Consider the following 18,797-nt stretch of genomic DNA (forward strand, 5'->3'; position numbering starts at 1 on the left):
GAGCCCACGGACGACTACAACTAGCATGTCATGGGCTAGCCAGCGTTACTCGATAAATATTATTGGGCGGACCCAGGTTTTTAATCAAACTTGGCAAGTACGAGTGTGCTCTGGATTGAACCGATTTTACCCTCGTTCACTTCTAATCCAATATATGTCAGATTTTAACTTTGGCGTGTACATCAAATCCAACAGCCAATGGTGTTACGGATGATCTAATAGATTTCTTTTATAATTACATATTTTCTCGTTAGCAAACAATTACTAGCCCTAAAAATTCTAAGGGGGTAAAGCTGGAAAAATAAGTGAACAGATAACGGATTAGGAATATCTTCTGCTGCGAACGAAATTTGTTGTTTCTGCCATGTTTCTAATAGTAGGTTCTTCGTCACCATATGCACTTCCTTTCCTTCGCAATCTCTTTTATGTATCCGGCTCAGAACATTGTCATGAAAATCGGCTATATTCTTGGCAGAATGAACAATTGAGTTTATTCGCCTTGCCTCTGGCTCTATTTCGATGGGATATATTCTTGCTGGGTTTTGATGAGCTGGTTGGAGGGGTGGTGGTTGCGGTAAATCGTTTTTCACTAGAAATTGGTTTAGTTTTCCTCTTTCAATCAACTGTAAGAAGTATCTTCGTACATTCCGGAAATGTGTAGTGATGTGGCCATGGAACCTATGGCACATGTAGTATTCAACATGTCCTCCTGAAGATTCTCGCCCCGCATTCCATGGTATCGGTATATCTTCCGCCTGCAGATCTGTTTCCCAGATCTTTTCTATTGATGTGTTTAGCCCGGGAAGTTTTATATCTTCGAAAGCTGAACTGTATGGCTTTCTTTCGAACTTTGATTGTTGTTTATCCGGATATCCTGTCATTGTTAAATCTTCCTTCTTGATTATTGTATCCCTTTGCTAGGTAGTTGTATGAATGAATTCAATCTCCATACTCTTTCCTGAACCATTCCTCATCATGGCCTGGCAAAGCTACTTCTTTCTTGATCTCTTTTGTGAGTTTTACCTGTTCTGTTGACTGTATGTTTCATGTTATTCGTGGTAACAATCTTGCGTTTCCTTCTTTCGTGGATTTGATGGCGGTTATATTAATTTCCATTTCCTTCTGCTTTTCTTCTAATGCAATATATTCTTCTTGATATTCCCTTAATTCTGACATTGTGAGTTTATCTATGATGAAAAATATTTATATGTACAACAGGTCTGTCGCATGCAGAATATTGATGAATGAAAGGGTTAGGTGTTGTTCTGACACTCTCACTGCTAATCCGCTATATTTGGTTTTCCAGGGAGTAGTTAAACTTCACAAACGTTATCCATGTGCTTTCCTTAAATAGAATTCAGTTTCTATTCCCTTTTGCGACTGATGGTTGCTGATGTAAGTTTCCAAGAATAGTCTTTGTAATTGTGCAAACGAGGTTATGGATCCTTCGTGCGGGTTACCAAACCACGATAGAGATTCTCATGTTAAACTCGCATGGAAGTATTTTCACAACACTGCTTTATGATGAGCCCACTGCATTAAGGTGAGGTTATAAGACTTCATGTGCTTTACTGCATCTCCCGTCTCATCAAAGATACTAGAGAATGCGGGTAATGTACACTTAGTAGGGATAGGTGCTCGCAATATTTCTTGCGAAAATGGTGATCACTCAGCCTCTTCTATTGCTTTTGCCAGCTCCATTCTTCTTCCTCCTCTTTTGGGATGATGTTCATTGCTTCCTTGAGTTCTTCCAACTATCTTAATATAGATTGGGTTGCATTATCTTGTCCTGTCTCCCTTCTCCATGGTCCCGCATCTTCTCCCAATTCTTCATGCTCTACCCTGTTTTTCTCTCTCCTGTTGTGCCTTTGGTCTTCGCGTTCTGAGCCACTTTCTCTTCCTCCATCATATCTTTGATACTCTCGTTCCAGGTTTTCTCTCCTTTCGTGATTCCTTATCCTTTCTCTTTTTTCGTGATGCCTCCTTTCTCTGTCGTGTGCGTCTTCTCTTTCTCGCTTTGTTTCGCACACTCCTAATTCATATTCTTCTTTTCTACGCCTTTCTAGGATCCTGCTTGTTTGGGTTTCTGCTTCTTCAGTATGTCCTTCCTCATTTAATATGTTATTTTCTTCCAATAATAATGCGTTCTGTCGCGCCAAGTTTTCTCGTTCCATTTCCATCTCTGCATCTCTCGTCCTAATTTTTTGAAGTCCTTTTCTCAGTTATCTCGCAATTCGTATATCTTGTGCGAGACTTTCTCTTAATTGTTGTATGATCAGGTTGTCTTCATTATTTTTGGTTTTCGTTTTCATCTTGCATCAACTGATTTTCCTCTTCCATTGTTTCTGTATCAGTTGTGTGAACGATACCTTCTTCATAAATGACTCTTTCCTCATTGTTCTGCTGCAATGGGACTTGTGTAGTAATTATGGGGCTATGTTGGTTGTATTGTATGATGGAAAGCAGAATGCGGTTGCGATTTGGTCGTTCAGGGGCTCATGCTTGTCCTGCAGCTGAAGTCTCTCCTGCATCTTTAACTCCTCTTCTTCCTGTAATTCTGTTTCTTCTTCGCGTAGCTATGATATGCCCTGCTCTTGATGTTCATCGTATCATCTTGCTTGTGGTGAATATATAAATGAGATCTTGATGATTTGTAAAAGGGTGTCTTAAGAGGGTGCTTTTTCGGCGTGTACCTTATAAATTTTGAGATGTATGGAGTCTTTTAGAGGGACTTTCCGAATAGGGATAGTGATGTTTTTATTGAGATTTCATGAGGGATAGAAATTGATGTAGTGGGTATAACAAAAGAATCCTTAGGAATGATGATTTTGAACTTATCGATTAACAGGCGAGGATAAATCCTTTACTCCCCTTTTTCTAGCGCCAAAACGTAGTTGTAGAAAATCCCACAACTACATCCAAATAATGATAATAACACAGAGCTTAAGTCATCTTGACAAACTCAAATATTAATGATATTATGCACCACTTTGACACTTATATGATCTTCAAAACTCTTTTATTATAAACTTATATTGTTCTTACAATAAATTCACATTAGGGTTCATATATAACAAGGAAGAAATATGAACTTGTGACGTAAGTTCTAAGATGTATTAATTTTTCTCCCTTTCTCTACTCAATAATTCCTTAGACTATTTTCTGATCAATCTCCTCCCCTTCTCAATTATTTCTGAGCCCTTATATGGGAAAACTTATCAAATAAAGACAATTTTTAGTTCATGTGCAAGATCTCAGTTGACGGATTCTGTTTCAGTCTGTCTTATGTCCTGGCTTTTGAGAACTGTCCCAATCTGTCGCACTGATGTTTGGTTCTTCGTGCTCCTTCTGATAGTGTTAGTTCTGCTATTTCGCATGTATATTTTCCTCTGTTCGTGTTCCATTATCATTCTCGTATGACCACTCTTCATCCTGTTTTCTGGTAATTGTCTTGTCTTTGTGATTAAGGTTGTTCTGCATAGGACGAAGTATATTTATTTATCTTGTGTGATATTTCTCCCCCACATGAGTTATAAAACTTCTATCTAGTAGATGTGATTCTAGTTGCACTAACTAGTAGATGTGATTCTAACTTTACATTTCACAACTAATTTTGTATCATTTCTCATTTAACACACTTTTTTTATATCATGAATTTGCGTAATTTTGGTTTAACTAATGTTGGACCATTTTGAACTTTTGGAATCAATATCATATAGTTATCAATGAAATTAGCCAAATAAATTTTCAACTATTGTAGAAAAAGCGTGATTCTTGATTAATGCCATCTTTTTTCTTTAGGAAAAGGTTTTAGTGCATGGATCAACAGAGACTACTGAGCATTAGTGGGTGCTACTGACGGTACGTTACTTGATGGTGTCTCCCTCGATAATTACACAGTTGTAGTAGGTTGTGATAGCAGGTGATCATACTGGACGGCCATTAATGATGAGATAGAAGTATACATTGAGATGAAAGGTGGTGGTGAGTAAGTAGAAATATAAGTACATTATTTTGTCGTTATTTTTATCAGATATCGACTTATTTATCTTACCATGTACCCTCATTAAGGTAATCTTCATATCTTAGGTTGTAAACTCAATCAAGATGTACAATCATAATAAATACAACTATTTAGTATTTATATAAATTAGTAACTATTGTTTACATTCGAAATTATTTCAAATATGTCTTTACCGCAGTTTTAGGTATTATTGTAGTTATCATTGCGTGTAAGTTTATATTTGATATTTGCAACCAAATAACATTGTCCTTTTTCCTCCTTCAAATATTTATCAATATCTAAAAAAACAACATCCAAGAAACATTGTATTTTTAACACATGAATACACTTAATTATATAATTAATTTAGTATCAAAGCATGAAGTAAAAAATATAAAAATAAACTAAATATTTATATGCAAGTTACTAGGTTCAGAATCAAAAAACATCGTACATGGTAGGGAACATTGGAAAGAATAGGTTTACTAAACCTAAAGAAATAGGTATAGAAACACTCAATGCAAATAAAGAGTGGATAAGGAATAGTAGAGAACTAAATTCACATCATAAATGTTTGAAATGATTGGTAAAGTTGTTTTGTTGGTTATTTTTATTTTTTGCGTAAATTCATGATTGAAAAGCTCTTTTGTTGTTCTCTCTAGTCTATGCCATTGGTGACACTGGAAATCAAAAGTAAACAAATGCAATTTTTGCGGGAAGAGGAGAAATGACGAGTGCATGTATTAAGCAACAATGTTTCTGTTATGATTCTTATAATGAGAGTTTTATATGTGTGTTTTTCCATTTTCATCTTTGAAGATTCCAGATCTCATGGATCCGACAGGTATCCATAATATATGTTACATGAAGTTGACTATAAGGACTTCATGAAAGGTGCTCAGGTACCTGACCAATGATTAATAACTTATTAATGTGAAGAGGTTCTCAAATTTTGCATGCATTCAGCAAAAGTTCGTTGGTTAATTATTAGATTAATTCTTTGGGTAAAATTATATTATCATGCCACATACTAGCTTCCAATACAGGAATCATGTTGGACATGAAATAAAAGAAGAAGTTTTATCCCAAAATCAAAGAAACAAAAATTCGGTTTTGAACCAAAACAATGGTAATTTCTAGTAATTCAAACCTATACATACAACAACCGTCAATACCACTTTTTCATGGTGAAAACTATGATTTCTGGTCTATTAAAAGGAAGACTTTGTTAATGTCTCAAGAAGTATGGTAAATTTTTCAAAACGGGTATGATGAAGTTGAAGATATAACTAACTTAGATCAAACCCAAAAAGATTTACTTAAGGAGAGTAGAAAGAAGAATTCTAAAGCATCCATGTACATTCAATAAAGAGTTGGAGACATTATTCTACCAAGAGTAATTCATTTTCCTAATGCTAAAGAAGCTTGAGATATTTTTCAACAAGAGTATGGAGGAAACAAGAAGGTAAGAGAGGTGAAACTTCAATCATACATAACAGATTTTGAAAATCTTAAAATGAAAGACAATGAAAAATTAAATGAGTTTTCTTCTAGAGTAGTTGAAATTGTTAATCAAATGACAATGTATGGTGAAAAGCTAGAAGAAAAACGTATTTATGAGAAGATTTTGATTTATTTACCGGAAAAATTTGAACCCATTCTGGCTGTTTTGGAAGCAACAAAAGATCTCTCTACCATGAAATCACAAGAGTTATGGGCTCAATTAAAAGTTTATGAGGAAAGGGTGTCTCGACACGCCCATAAGTCGATTGAGAGTTCTTTTCAATCGAAAATGAATTTGGACTCTAAAAATTTAACAATGAAGAAAAATGAGTACAAGGGTGATTTTTCATCAAAATACAAAGGAAACGAAGAATACAATAGAGGGGGATCAAATTCTAACAATTACAAAAAGGGTGATCCACCGAAGTGCAATTTTTGCAAGAAGAATAGTCACTTGGAGAAGAATTGTTGGAGCAAGGAAAACCCCAATGTCATCATTGTAAGAAGTATGTACATTTGGAGAAGGATTGTAGGAACAAAGAAAATAAGGAGAAAGCTGGTAGAGCGGAAGAAAAGGAAGAAAAACAAAATTTGTTTTATGCTTGTCAAAGTGCTATGAAAACTTTCAACAGTGAAGTGTGGTTTGTAGATAGTGGTTGTACGACTCATATGTTCGGTGTGAAAATCTTGTTTGTGGATATGGATATCTCCGTAAATTCTCCATTGATGATGGGGAACAAAACATGGTTTAAGTTAATGCAAGAGGTACAATTTGCGTGCAAACTATCAATGGAGCAAATTACATTAGAGATGTTTTATATGTTCCGGATTTGGCACAAAGTTTGCTTAGTGTTGGGAAACTTGTGGAGATTGGGTACGCTGTCCAATTTGAAGATGGATATTGCACCATTTATGGAAAATAACACTAGAACGGAAAACAAGTAATGAAGTCTATCAAGATGGAAAAGAATAAAAGCTTTCCAATTGTGTTTGAAAAGGAAAAGAATGTTGCAATGAGGATGGAAACCATGGATGAAACGTGGTTATGGCATTAAAAAATTGGGCATTTGAATTTCAATAGTCTGAAGGTTCTTTCCAACAAGAACATGATGCAAGGACTTCCACATCACATCAACAACAAAGGAGTATGTGAGGGTTGTACACTATGGAAGCAACATCTCCAACCATTTCCAAAAGGTGTGGTATGGATAGCAAAGGAAATTCATGGTTTGGTACACCCCGATGAATTTACTCGCATGACTTGGGTTTATTTCATGAGGCGAAAATCCGATGTGCTTGATATCTTTAAGAAGTTTAATTGTCCTGTTGAGAAACAAAGCGACCATTACATCAAGGTCTTGAGAAGGGATAGAGGCAAAAAATACAACAACAACAACAACAAAAAATTGATAAATTTTGTGAAGATGAAGGCTTAGAAAGACAAATCACGGTGGGTTATACTCCTCAACAAAATGGTGTTTCGGAGAGGAAGATCAAACCGTAATGGAGATGGAGAATTCCATGCTTCATGAGAATGGTATGCCTAAAGTATTTTGGGAGGAAGCCGTGAATGTTGCTGTCAACTTATTGAATCGATCACCAAAAAAAGACGTATGGGATCAAACTCCATTTGAAGCATCAAGTGGAAGAAAATCGTCGGTAAAGCATCTCAAAGTCTTTGGAAGTGTATGTTATTCTCAAATTCCAAAGGTAAAGAGAACAAAGATTGATGAAGCAAGTGAGAAATGTATATTTCTCAGCTATAGCCTCCACTCAAAAGGTTATAGGTTGTATATCTTGAAGAGAAACTCAATGATCACAAGCCGTGATGTGTTTTCTAATGAAGATGCTTCATGGAATTGGGAAGAAGGTAAAATTGAGAAAAGAACCATTATTTTTGATGATGAAGAAGAAAATTTAGCGACAAATGAAATTGAAGAAGGTGAAGAAGAAGAGGAAGAAATACCTCAAACACAACCAAATGCAAGACTAGGAGCATCTCAAAGTGTGTCCCCAACGTCTACATCAACATCACCACGACCAAGGAAGATGCAACGGTTGAGCGAAGTGTATGAAGATGTAACTTTTGTCTAGAGGAGACGGAAAATTTTGAAGAAGATTCAAAGGAACTCGTTTGGATAAAAGCTGTGGAAGAAGAGATCTATGTCATTGATGTGAAAAATACATGGGAGAAGGTAGAAAGGACGGGTGACAAAGAAGTATTGGTGAAATGGATTTACAAGGTGAAGTACAATGTGTATGGGTCGGTTCAAAGATTCAAAGAAAGATTGGTGGCAAAGGGATACTCACAACAACCCGGGTATCGACTATAATGAAATGTTTGCACCAGTTGCTCACCTCGACACCATTTGAGTCGTGATTATTATGGATTCCAAAAAGGTTGGTTACTATATCAACTTGATGTGAAATCAGCGTTTTTAAATGGAGAACTCGAAGAAGAGGTCTATGTAGAACAACCACAAGGTTTTGTGATTGAAGGAGGAGAAGACAAGGTGTATAAGTTGAAGAAAGATTTATATGGCCTAAAGCAAGCACCAAGAGATTGGTATAGTGAGATAGATGAATACTTCAAAAGGAAAAACTTCAACAAAAGCAAGAGTGAGCCTAGCTACACTATATATGAATACGCAAGGTACATCTATTCTCATTGTTGCTTTGTATGTTGATGATCTTATTTTTTCGGGTAATGATGTTCATATGATTGAACAATTCAAGAGAGAAATGATGTTGAAATATGAAATGAGTGACATGGGTTTGATCAAGAACTTCCTTGGAATTGAAGTTCACGAAAGTGAATATGGAGTGTTCATTTCTCAAAGCAAGTATGCCGAAAAAGTGTCGAAGAAGTTAGGTACGCTTGGTTGTAATTCTACATCAACACCAGTTATAGTAAATGAGAAGCTCAAGAAGGATGATGAAGGAAAAAAAATTGATGAGACTTACTATAGAGGGCTTATTGGAAATTTGTTGTATCTTACACATACAAGACAAGATATTATTTTTTCTTCAAGTATGCTTTCTAGGTTCATGAGTTCACCTAGTCATCTACATCTTGGCACGACAAAGAGGTTATTAAGGTAGATATAAGGAACTATGAATTTTGGTATCAAGTTTTCTAAAAATTCTAGTGTCAAATTAATTGGATATTGTGATAGTGACTTGGGAGGTTGTATTGATGACATGAAGGGTACGTCAGAGTATGATTTTTCTCTTGGTTCAGGTATATTTTCTTGGGCATCGAAGAAGCAACAAACCATAGCTCAATCCACAGCGGAAATGAAGTATATTTCGGCATCAATAGCTACATTTCGTTTCGTATGGATAAAAATCTTGGAAGATATCCAAGAGAAGCAAGAAGGTATAACTGAAATTTTTTGCGACAACAAATCAGCAATAACAATGTCCAAAAAATTAGTTGAACATTGTAGAGCAAGACACATTAAGCTCAAGTATCACTTGATTCGAGAAGCGGTTGAAGATGGTGAGATACAACTCAAATATTACAAGACGGAAGACCAATTGGAGGACAAGTTCAACAGCGCACTTCCCAAAGGAAAGTTCCAACATTTCCGTGAACTACTAGGAGTAGTAGAACATAAAATTAAGGAGGGGAATGTTGAGTAATATGATGTCATGAAGCTTGCAAGCGGATTGCAAAAGGTTTGCAAACGGATTGCAGCGGAATAGTGAACTAATGTAATAAGAATGTAAGCTTTATATCTACTTAGAAAAAGTTAATAAAAACATAGAGTGAGAAGTATTAAACGCTCCCACTTCTCAATTATCTAAAATCAGTACCAAACACGTACCTTTAATCACCCAAATCACCAACAATATCTGTATCAGTTCTTGGTGTATTTGAATTTATGTTTGCTTTCTCGACTTCGAAGTTATTTTTAAAGAAGATAAAATCTCATATTCTACTACAGTCGACAAATATGATCTTCAGTAGTTACTTGCAGTATGTACACGCTTAAGTCCAAAAAGTGAAAACTAATCTTATTTGATGGTGAAGACTTAATAGCCTGTTTGGATAGGAAAACAGAAGCTACTTTTTGACTTCTGTAAGTTGATAAGTCGAAAGTTAGGGTGGGAAGCGTTTTATAGATCGACTTATAAAAGTCGAAAGACTTTTTTTTGCAGCCGAGATTTTTGGCTTTCGATTTCTGAAAGAAGCTGCTTCTACTCGTTAATTGTGTCCTAATTTTTCCTTCCTTTCACTTTCCTCGGTATCTTCTTCCTTCCTCTTCTTCCCTTTCTTCAGATTCAGAATAGCCGTGAGAGAAGAACTACAAGCTCTGAAACAAGAACTAGGGTAATTTATTTTTCTCTTTTTCTCATCAATTATGATTCATAATAAGATCGATGATGAATTTTTTATATGAGATTGATTTGACTCAGTTTTATCATTTATATATTTCAAAAATATCATCTTTATCTAGTTAATCCTTATCTAAGCATACATAACATGACATAGTTGATGTAGATCTGATTGCAGACATCTTTTTTCGTTGTTAATATATGTTGGATTTCTCATTTCATTTTTTTTTGTTTGCTAATTTTTTTACTGATAGTGAAGGATGTAGATATACAAAGGTAGAAATTAAATTGGGGTTTAAGATCTAAAACCCCCTTAAAATCTCTGTCTCTACATATTCTTTGCTGATTTTTGGTTCCATTGGAGACTTGATGTTAAAATTACTAAACGATGAGGTTTACATGTTTTACATCAATTAGGAGGTATTTATGATATTTTTCTTATTATTTGTTAGATTAATTATGGCTTCAAGTTCAATCCAAGATGCAATGCCTTCTTTTGAAGAAGCTAAAGAGGTTCCTGCCAGTTGTCTCTTGTTCATGAATCATTTTTCATAGATCTGATGATAGTTAAGGTTCAATCAAGTGGTGAAGAGAGGCAATTGGGAGTATTCTCAAAACATGATTGGACTGAGGTTTCATGGAAGCAATCAGGGATCCACAATCAAAGTTCCCCCACCCCCCACCCTCCCTGAAGGTGAGGTTGCACTATTGTTATACTTTATTTTATTCCTACAAAGTTTGGTAGATATCTGGACATAACATGGTATCTAAGATACTTACTGATATCTATAGCTATGACATGATTTCATTTCAATCAGGGGCTAGCTGAAGCCACCCACAATCAGAAAAAATTAGTTTACTTAGGCTGTAAATAATAGCCCATTTACCTCAAGCCAGATACACATATATTGGATTACAAATGAAAATTCAGTCAAAAACTTGCTTAATTTCATAAAAGAGGACTTGGATTTTTCTCAGTTTTATGATACTATCTCCTAGGATCTGTATGGAGTAACTGAATTAATATATGGATGTTTTATGTTAATATTTAACGTCAATTGTGGATTTGTGACTATCTAATTAGGCGAATTAGATTATGGGGTTGGCCATGAGAATTGAATTGTTGTTGCTAGTCTAGATTATTTAAGAATTTTTTACATGATATTGGTAATAAGATAGTTATTGCTTATTAGGTAGTTGTTTATTTAAGAGTTAAGAGATGAAACTGTAGGATTTGTTCGCACTTAGTTTGTAGATATCATGGTGTCACAGTTAGTGCTTACACATTCGAGTGAGACAAAGGATTACATAGTTTCTGGACCCTTCCAGTGAAGAGCATGTCCATTTTGTTATAGATTGTTGCCATATTGACAGCCCCAAAGTTGGCCATTCTTCTGACAATACTAATAGTAGTAAAGTCAAAAGTAACAAGTCTCCGTAGATTGTTTTCTCATGTACTAAACTGACATTCCAAAGCAGGTTTCCTCCAAGATGGATTGGTCTCATAAGTGTGAATGGATACTTGTTTGTCACGACATTAGTGAATGGAAACTGATTCATTGGTGAATTCAGTTAATGGAAACTTGTTTGTCCCGACACGTGTGCCCAATTTTATTTTTTTTGTAAGCATAATATTTTTTCTAAGCCACCCCATTCTTGGATCTTGGTTCTGCCACTCATTTCAATTGCTTGAATGTGTTGTTCTCTTCGTGCTTTGAGAAAATATATTAATGTAAGCATAACTTGCAGAGACAATTAATTGTTCCAAACTGCGGGTGTTAGTGTATGTGTATGTGTTGGTCTAGACAGTGTATATAAGTTTTTATTCACTAACTTTTACTATTTGGATTGGAAAATACTATGTGGCAGACTCGGGATACTCTAATATGTTGGGATATTTAGCTCCATATAGAGGACAGCGGTACCATCTCAATGATTATCAAGGAATCGGGGTACCCTGTAGTGCAAGGGGAAAATTTAACCATGCACACTCGTCGTTGCGTAATGTGATTGAACGGTGTTTTGGTACTCAAAGCTCGCTTTCCTATTTTGAAGATGATTCCGTCTTACAGCTTGCGTAAGCAAAGGAATATCGTTATAGCTTCATGCGCAATACATACAGAAGACGATGTGACGTGGATTCTTACCAAGATGGGGTTCGCCTAGGCATGTCCATGTATTACCGTCTTCCATTATGAAAAATGTGTATTAACTTTTGGAATTTTAAACCATCCCATACTAGTACAATTGCAAAACAATTATGCTTGGTTTTTATGGAATATAAAAGTTTTCCTTTTTAAGGATTACTGCAATAATACTGTTATTTATGGGTTATATATTTTTCTTTTTAAGGATTACACTGTTGTTCATGAATGACTACAAGGACCATAAGAAAAAGGAAGAGTAGTCTGCTTATATACGGAGGAACAAGAACAAACATAAATAGTTTTACAATTGTTAAAAAAAAAAATTTGTCTTCTGCTTCAGTTATGTTGCCAAACTTACTTATTGACTTTTTTGCTTAAAAGTCATGCAATTACCAAACTAGCTTATCTACTTTTCAGCTTCTGAGAAGTTCAGAAGTACTTCTGACTTCTACTTCTGTATTCAAACAGGCTATTAAAGATCTCTTTTTTTGATAGATGGGCGGCTAAAATAACAACGTCTTGAGAAAGGAAAGCAGTCATGTTGGCGGGTGACTATAAATTTTGTGGGACATCTCCCGTAACACACCATTTATATACAACGGAGCAGTAGTAATTCCTAAGTTTTATTTCTTGACAAATTTCTTCTCTTTTTTCCTAAGAAAAGAACAAGATATGGATCATGGGGTCGAAGATGTTGGCTCTGCTGCTCAAGTTATAGATCTTGGTTCGTTTTCTTTCTCTTTTTCTCATATATTCATAGATTATATATAACTTTTTTTTGTCTATTGATCTGAAATCTTGCCATGGTTTATTTTCCCATAATATTGTTATCATGTTCCACCTAATTGATCTTAAGCTTCTTAGATTATCTTAATTAAGATTATCTATGGTTGATTAATAATCTGAAAACTACAGGCGAGGAAACCAAGAACCTCGAGGGACATACCTGCGACAATTGTGGGGATATTGGTGATCACTGGACAACAGACTGTCGTTCTGGAATATATGGCAGGCAAAAAAAGTATGACCGAAACTCTATCCGTTTTAGAAACCTCCCCACAGATACCCTCGACAAAGACTTGAAATGGCTGTGCCTTACTTATGGCCCAGTCGTTCGTGTTGCTGGTCCTGAAATTAAGGAGATGGGAGACCGGGCCGTGGTAGCCTTTGAGAACAGGAAAGATGCAAAAATGGCAATTGAGAAGCTCAATGGTTCCACTTATAAAGGTCGCGTTATCACAGTCGAGTGGTCTTCTGCACCAGGCCTCCAGAAAAATTCATGCAAGCATTGTTCCAAGACTGACTCGAATTTGATTGCTTCTAAGACGATGGGCAAGTATGTCCAAACCGCTATCCGTGTTAGAAACTGCGCAGGAGAAGCTGACAGGTCAGACATAGCGGCGCTTTGCGGTACTATTGGGCCAGTTTTTTGTGTTTTTTAGCCTGGATTGTATTATGAGGGCAAGGGACATCTAGGTTTGCTGGTAGCCTTAGAGGACAAGGAAGATGCACAAAAGGCAGTTGACAAGCTTAACGGTTCTGTTTTTAAGGATCGCGTTCTTATAGTCGAGTGGCCTTTGACGAAATCTTAAAACTATCTCTCTGTTTGCTATTTCTCGTATGTAATTTTCTTTTGGAAAATTGGAAGATATTGTTGCTGGAAAAAGAGAGTCGAAGAAGATGTTCTCTTTCTTTAACAATATCAGCAATTTTTGTCAGGTAATTTTTTTTTTATTTTTTTTTGTTAAGTGTAGATGTAACTCATGGGTCTTCAATGTTACAATACATCTCCTCGGAATTTTCAGCAATTTTTGTCAGGTAAGCTTCACTGTCTGTTCCGTTTATTATCAAAGATGGTGGCAATCACATTTGGAGCATACTGGGTTAAAACATTTTTAACGCTTTGACATCTTTCTTTCTTTCTTTCTTTCTTTTTTTTTTGGGATGGAGATAAGTTCAAAATGTTCAATCTAGAAAGTACCCCCATTTTTTTCCTTCAAAATATAAAAACTACCCAAACTATTAGATTTTTTTTATCCATTTTGATTAATTCAATTAGCAATTTAATTATCTATTCTTTACTAGTTGCCACATTGATCATTTACATCATTTTTCAGATTCATCGAGCTCGTTTCTTGATCTTTTCATTGTTTTAAGGTTCGTTACATCACTCCCAGGTGTCTTGGGGTTTTTGATTGGTGGAAAATCTACCTTCTGCAACACATTTCAGGTCTATCGAGGCCAATCCAGGATCATTACAATGTTTTCAGGTTCGTCGAGTCCAATTCAAGATCGTTACATCACTTTCAGTAAATTTGGGAAATTTAGTTCAACTCAACCGATTTGAGGGCTTTTCGAACTTTTTCCGTGTGAGATTACTACCACCTAGTGCACTTAACTGGTCGTTGGCCAAGTTGAGGGTACTTTTTATATTTTAAAGTAAACGTGGTGCCTTAAAGATAACTAATTCAAAAAGGGATATTGTATAATTGTTTATCACGATATTTAAGGGACAAAAGTCGTAACTTGTGTCCATAATTTTATGTAAACTAGTAAAAGAAGATTAGAAACTTGAAATCTTCTTTTTATTGAATCTTTCTCTTCGTATAATAAATTTTCGCCAAACTCAAGGCGCAACCATATCATCAGCGAGTCCAATTTAAAATGTATTAAATCGACGTGGATATCAACCTTTTGAAGCTATTTGTAAAGTATTTTAAGTTTCCGACTTCTGAAGCAAGAGACTATTGCGGGACCAATGAAATATTTATACAACCAGTTGACAAAATCATGTACTTATAACAATGTTATTTACTCATGGTGTTGACATTAAAACTTATTTTATTGAAATATTTCGGGAAACGACGTTCACCTTGATTCAACATGACACACTTCAAACTTCCGTATTAAACTCTAATCGATTCATGAGATTTAACTAATGATAGATTAATATGTTAAGTGTGGAGATAATGTTAGAGTTTGCAATTTCTATGGGAAATGTTCGATATTTGAAACTTTCTAATTTAAATAAAGAATACAAGTTTGAGTATTCTGCAAAAAAAAAAAAAAACTGGTATATGTTAGACGAACCATGAGACATATGAAGCATGAATGAGATGATCATCCATCCATAAACTTGATGTTTCGTTCCAAAACCTATATTGAAAAATATTGTTTGGTCCTTTTTTAGGTGGGTCCATGTCTGTTTGGTTCTTTGGAAAAACGTCTTTACTGTTTGGTCCATAATTATTTAAAAATATTAAATTGACCAAAGTATCCTTCCGTGTTAATTTCAACTTATTTTTTTGTAGCAGTTCATTCTACCTGATGAAAACTGTACACTTCATTATATACTATAAAACAGACTTCATTCCAAAAATGAACTCCTGATAAAAACCTATACAAATCAGAATTCATTCCAGAAATGAACTCCATATAAAAACCTAAAGACTTCATTCCAGAAATGAACTCCATATAAAAGATATACAAACAAGACTTGTTCCAGAAATGAACTCCATATAAAACCTATACAAATCAGACTTCATTCCAGAAATGAACTCCATATAAAAACCTATACAAATCAGACTTCATTACAGAAATGAACTCCATATAAAAACCTAAAAAAATACAGACTTCATTCCAGAAATGAACTCCATATAAAAACCTATACAAATCAGACTTCATTCCAGAAATGAACTCCATATAAAAACCTAAAAATACAGACTTCATTCCAGAAATGAACTCCATATAAAAACCTAAAAATACAGACTTCATTTATGGAATGAACTGCAACATCATCATCTTCGTCGTCTTCAACAGCAGCAGAAATAAATTCTTCGTCACTCAACAGCAGCAGCAACATCGAAAATCTTCTTCATCTTCTTTGACAGCAGCAACAATAGCAGATCTTCATCTTTTTCATCATCTTCAAAATCAGCAGCAGGAAAAAATGACGAAAAAACGAAAAATCATCGTCGTCATCTTCATCTTCTTCATCATCATCAGCAGCAGCAGAGACAAAAAAATCAAGAAAAATTCATTATAAAATCGTCTTCATCATCTCCACCATCTTCAACAGCAAACAACAACAAACACAAAGAAAAAACATACAAATCTTCATCGTTTCATCATCATCTTCATCTTAACACACCATCCTAAACAGTAGCATAAGAAGAAGAAGAAGAAGAAGAAGAAGAAGAAGAAGTAGATCTAGAAGAAAAAAAAAAGGAGGTGAGAGAAAATAAATCTGAAAATTATTTTCTTCTCTCATTATAATGAGTATATATGGTCCCCAAGGGTATTTCTGCCACTACCATTTGAAAATTACATCATTCATGACGTCACCTTAGGACCAAATCATAATTTTTTAGGACCAAACTATAATATATTTTACCAAAAAGGACCAAACAGACAGTTGACTCAGTCAACTGGACTAGACTCTCTCTAATATATTATTCCTAGGACCATATGGTATTTCCTACAAACCTAAAAGGTATGGGCTTGTGGAGAATTATGGTGTGAATGGTTCGGAACCACGCTGACTTAGTTTCAAAACTAACTGGTGTTTGGTTTTGAAACCCAACGAAGGAAATTATTTTGGAATTTTTAAACCTTCTTTTTTTCGTTCGGCGCCTATATTTGACGATTACATTGTTCTTACACGTCCTATTATGTCTTGCATTACTCAGTGTTGGTGCAATGCACATATCTTCACCACTCATATGCATCCCAACAATGAGCTATATCCTTGATGCCTGAGTCATAAACAATACTATTGGTAGTTCATATTATTGAGTTCCCATGTCACTCAAATGCCCGCAGCTGGCATGAGATCATCGCTCACAAATTACTGCTTACAACTTCTCTTAGAGCTCATCGCTAACATCCCCTTGCTTGAAGCTTATCGCTCACAGCCTGTCATCAGAGATCAACGCTCAAATAATATTAACACAATTTACTCTTGGACTTAATGAAATTTAAATCACTACTATCTAGACTTGTTATTTTCACTAGACTTGACATTGATCAATCTACTTAACCACTTAGTGAAAGCAACTTGCCTCACTAATTTAGCAAGTTATTGTCTCGATTTAACCAAAATTGTATTAATCTATGAGTTCACGATTTTTCTATGGGGTAGCAAATCCATGACGAGAAGGTATTAACTATCAAGTAGTGAGACGATTTAAGAAGTTAAGAGAATGAGGGATTAGTGGGGACATGATTTCATCACTACATCTACGGCCATCACTTCTCCACTTCTTCATAACCTCCACAGCTCACCCATGTGTAATCTGTGATGGTCTACAGGAACACCATTTTCTTTCCTCAAAAATCATAGCTTAGGCGATTTTGAAAAGAAAAAAAAAACTAAAACTTAAAATCTTTATTTCTTCTCAATCTCTCAACCAATTCTTGCTTTATATTCTTCTTCCTCTCCGATGCAGGATTGAGATTCTTTTGTGGGTGACTAGTTGTTAGAGAGTGATCATTTTGATGGTTACATAATTTACCAATTAAAATGGTGGAAATTCCACCATTGAAATTAACTATAGGGAGAGAGTGATGGTGAAAACAATGGCTAATAGTAGCAATCCTTCTTCCTCTGTTATTGGTGAATATGGGTCAATACAAACCCTAAGGAATTAGAGAACCCTTTTTCCCAATTCAAGATAATAACCGCTCAACCAAACATGAAGTTCACTGCTCCCGTTGAGGTAGATGGAAAATTGCTAGTAGCTTCACATTTAGAGAACTTTTGTGCAGGTATGAAGTGTTGTGAATATCTAGTCGTGGGTTTCTTTGCTGGGGAGTGTTTATCATTCTGTCAAAGTGGTTGTGAGCAAGATGCGGAAACTGAAACAAGAGGTGAGTATGAAACTTCATGTTGATTGTGCCATTAGTTTCAAATTTTCAGATGAAGAAGATCGTAGAAAGGTGGTTGAAACTGGTTCCTTTTATATCACTAAGAGTCTTTTCACTTTGAGACCATGAACTCATTTAATTAAAAAACTCGTTGTTGATATGAAATCAGTTTCAATTTGGGTGCTTATTTATGGAGTTCTACTTCATATGTGGAAAAATGATGGGTTAGGTTTGATTGCTAACTATCTAGGAAAACCTATTTTAGCTGATGATTGCACCATTAAGCAAATCAGTTTATTGTATGCTAGAATTTATGTAGTAATTGATTTAGATTTCTTATACCCTACAAGCATTCCATTATTGATTGATGGAAAGATATCTTTTAAGCTTTTGGTTGAGTATCAATAGAAGCCTCAAAAATGCGAAATTTGTATGGTACTTGGACATTCGGTAAAGAACTGCTCAAAGAAATTTGAAAAGGTAAGCGTACCAAGTACGCCACCAACTTTTTTGTTTGGAAACTTGTATGGACAAAACCTAATACAAACACAAGTAGACCAACTTAATGATCCTTGACAATATGGATATAGAATTTATATATCTATCTCTTCTCAATTAGAAAGTATAGAATATGGAATCCGTGAACCTGATTATTAAGAAGAGTACTTGGACGATCTCAAAAATCAATATCCAAGATCAATCTAGTTGTATCCAAATAATTCAATCGGAATTCTGCCAAATAGTAAACTTGTTGTTATACCTTTCAAGAAATGAATGCTACAAGAAACAAGTTTCGCAATCGATTAAAATTATACGAACGTATCTATTAAGATTGAATATGTACTACGTAAATCCAATGATAAAGATGAACAATATAGTACGGAAGGGGAAAAATACCAGACACCAGAAGATTTGTTAACGAGAAAAGTGCAATAGCA

At 35.1% G+C, this 18,797-nt stretch overlaps 1 protein-coding gene and 1 long non-coding RNA gene across 4 annotated transcripts; both read left to right on the forward strand.

Annotated features, from left to right (window-relative positions):
* Window positions 1-9,328: 9,328 nt before the first annotated feature.
* On the forward strand, window positions 9,329-12,170 carry LOC113306700. The gene is made up of 3 exons (XR_003338793.1): window positions 9,329-9,842; window positions 10,300-10,541; window positions 11,717-12,170. It is a non-coding gene; the product is annotated as an uncharacterized LOC113306700 (long non-coding RNA).
* A 434-nt stretch (window positions 12,171-12,604) lies between these two features.
* LOC113302061 (eukaryotic translation initiation factor 3 subunit G-1-like) lies at window positions 12,605-14,481 on the forward strand. 3 transcript variants are annotated; one of them, XM_026550905.1, is made up of 3 exons: window positions 12,605-12,718; window positions 12,910-13,812; window positions 14,172-14,481. In XM_026550905.1, exons 1-2 carry the CDS (start codon window positions 12,667-12,669, stop codon window positions 13,434-13,436), a joined length of 579 nt encoding a protein of 192 aa, XP_026406690.1. In that variant the 5' UTR covers window positions 12,605-12,666; the 3' UTR covers window positions 13,437-13,812; window positions 14,172-14,481. The 3 variants fall into 3 exon arrangements, with proteins under 3 accessions (XP_026406690.1, XP_026406691.1, XP_026406689.1); XM_026550906.1 differs by having other exon boundaries at window positions 14,225-14,481; XM_026550904.1 differs by having other exon boundaries at window positions 12,910-13,713.
* Window positions 14,482-18,797: the final 4,316 nt, after the last annotated feature.

Source organism: Papaver somniferum, chromosome 8, assembly GCF_003573695.1.
Source record: "Papaver somniferum cultivar HN1 chromosome 8, ASM357369v1, whole genome shotgun sequence".
In the NCBI taxonomy this organism is placed as follows: Eukaryota; Viridiplantae; Streptophyta; class Magnoliopsida; order Ranunculales; family Papaveraceae; genus Papaver; species Papaver somniferum.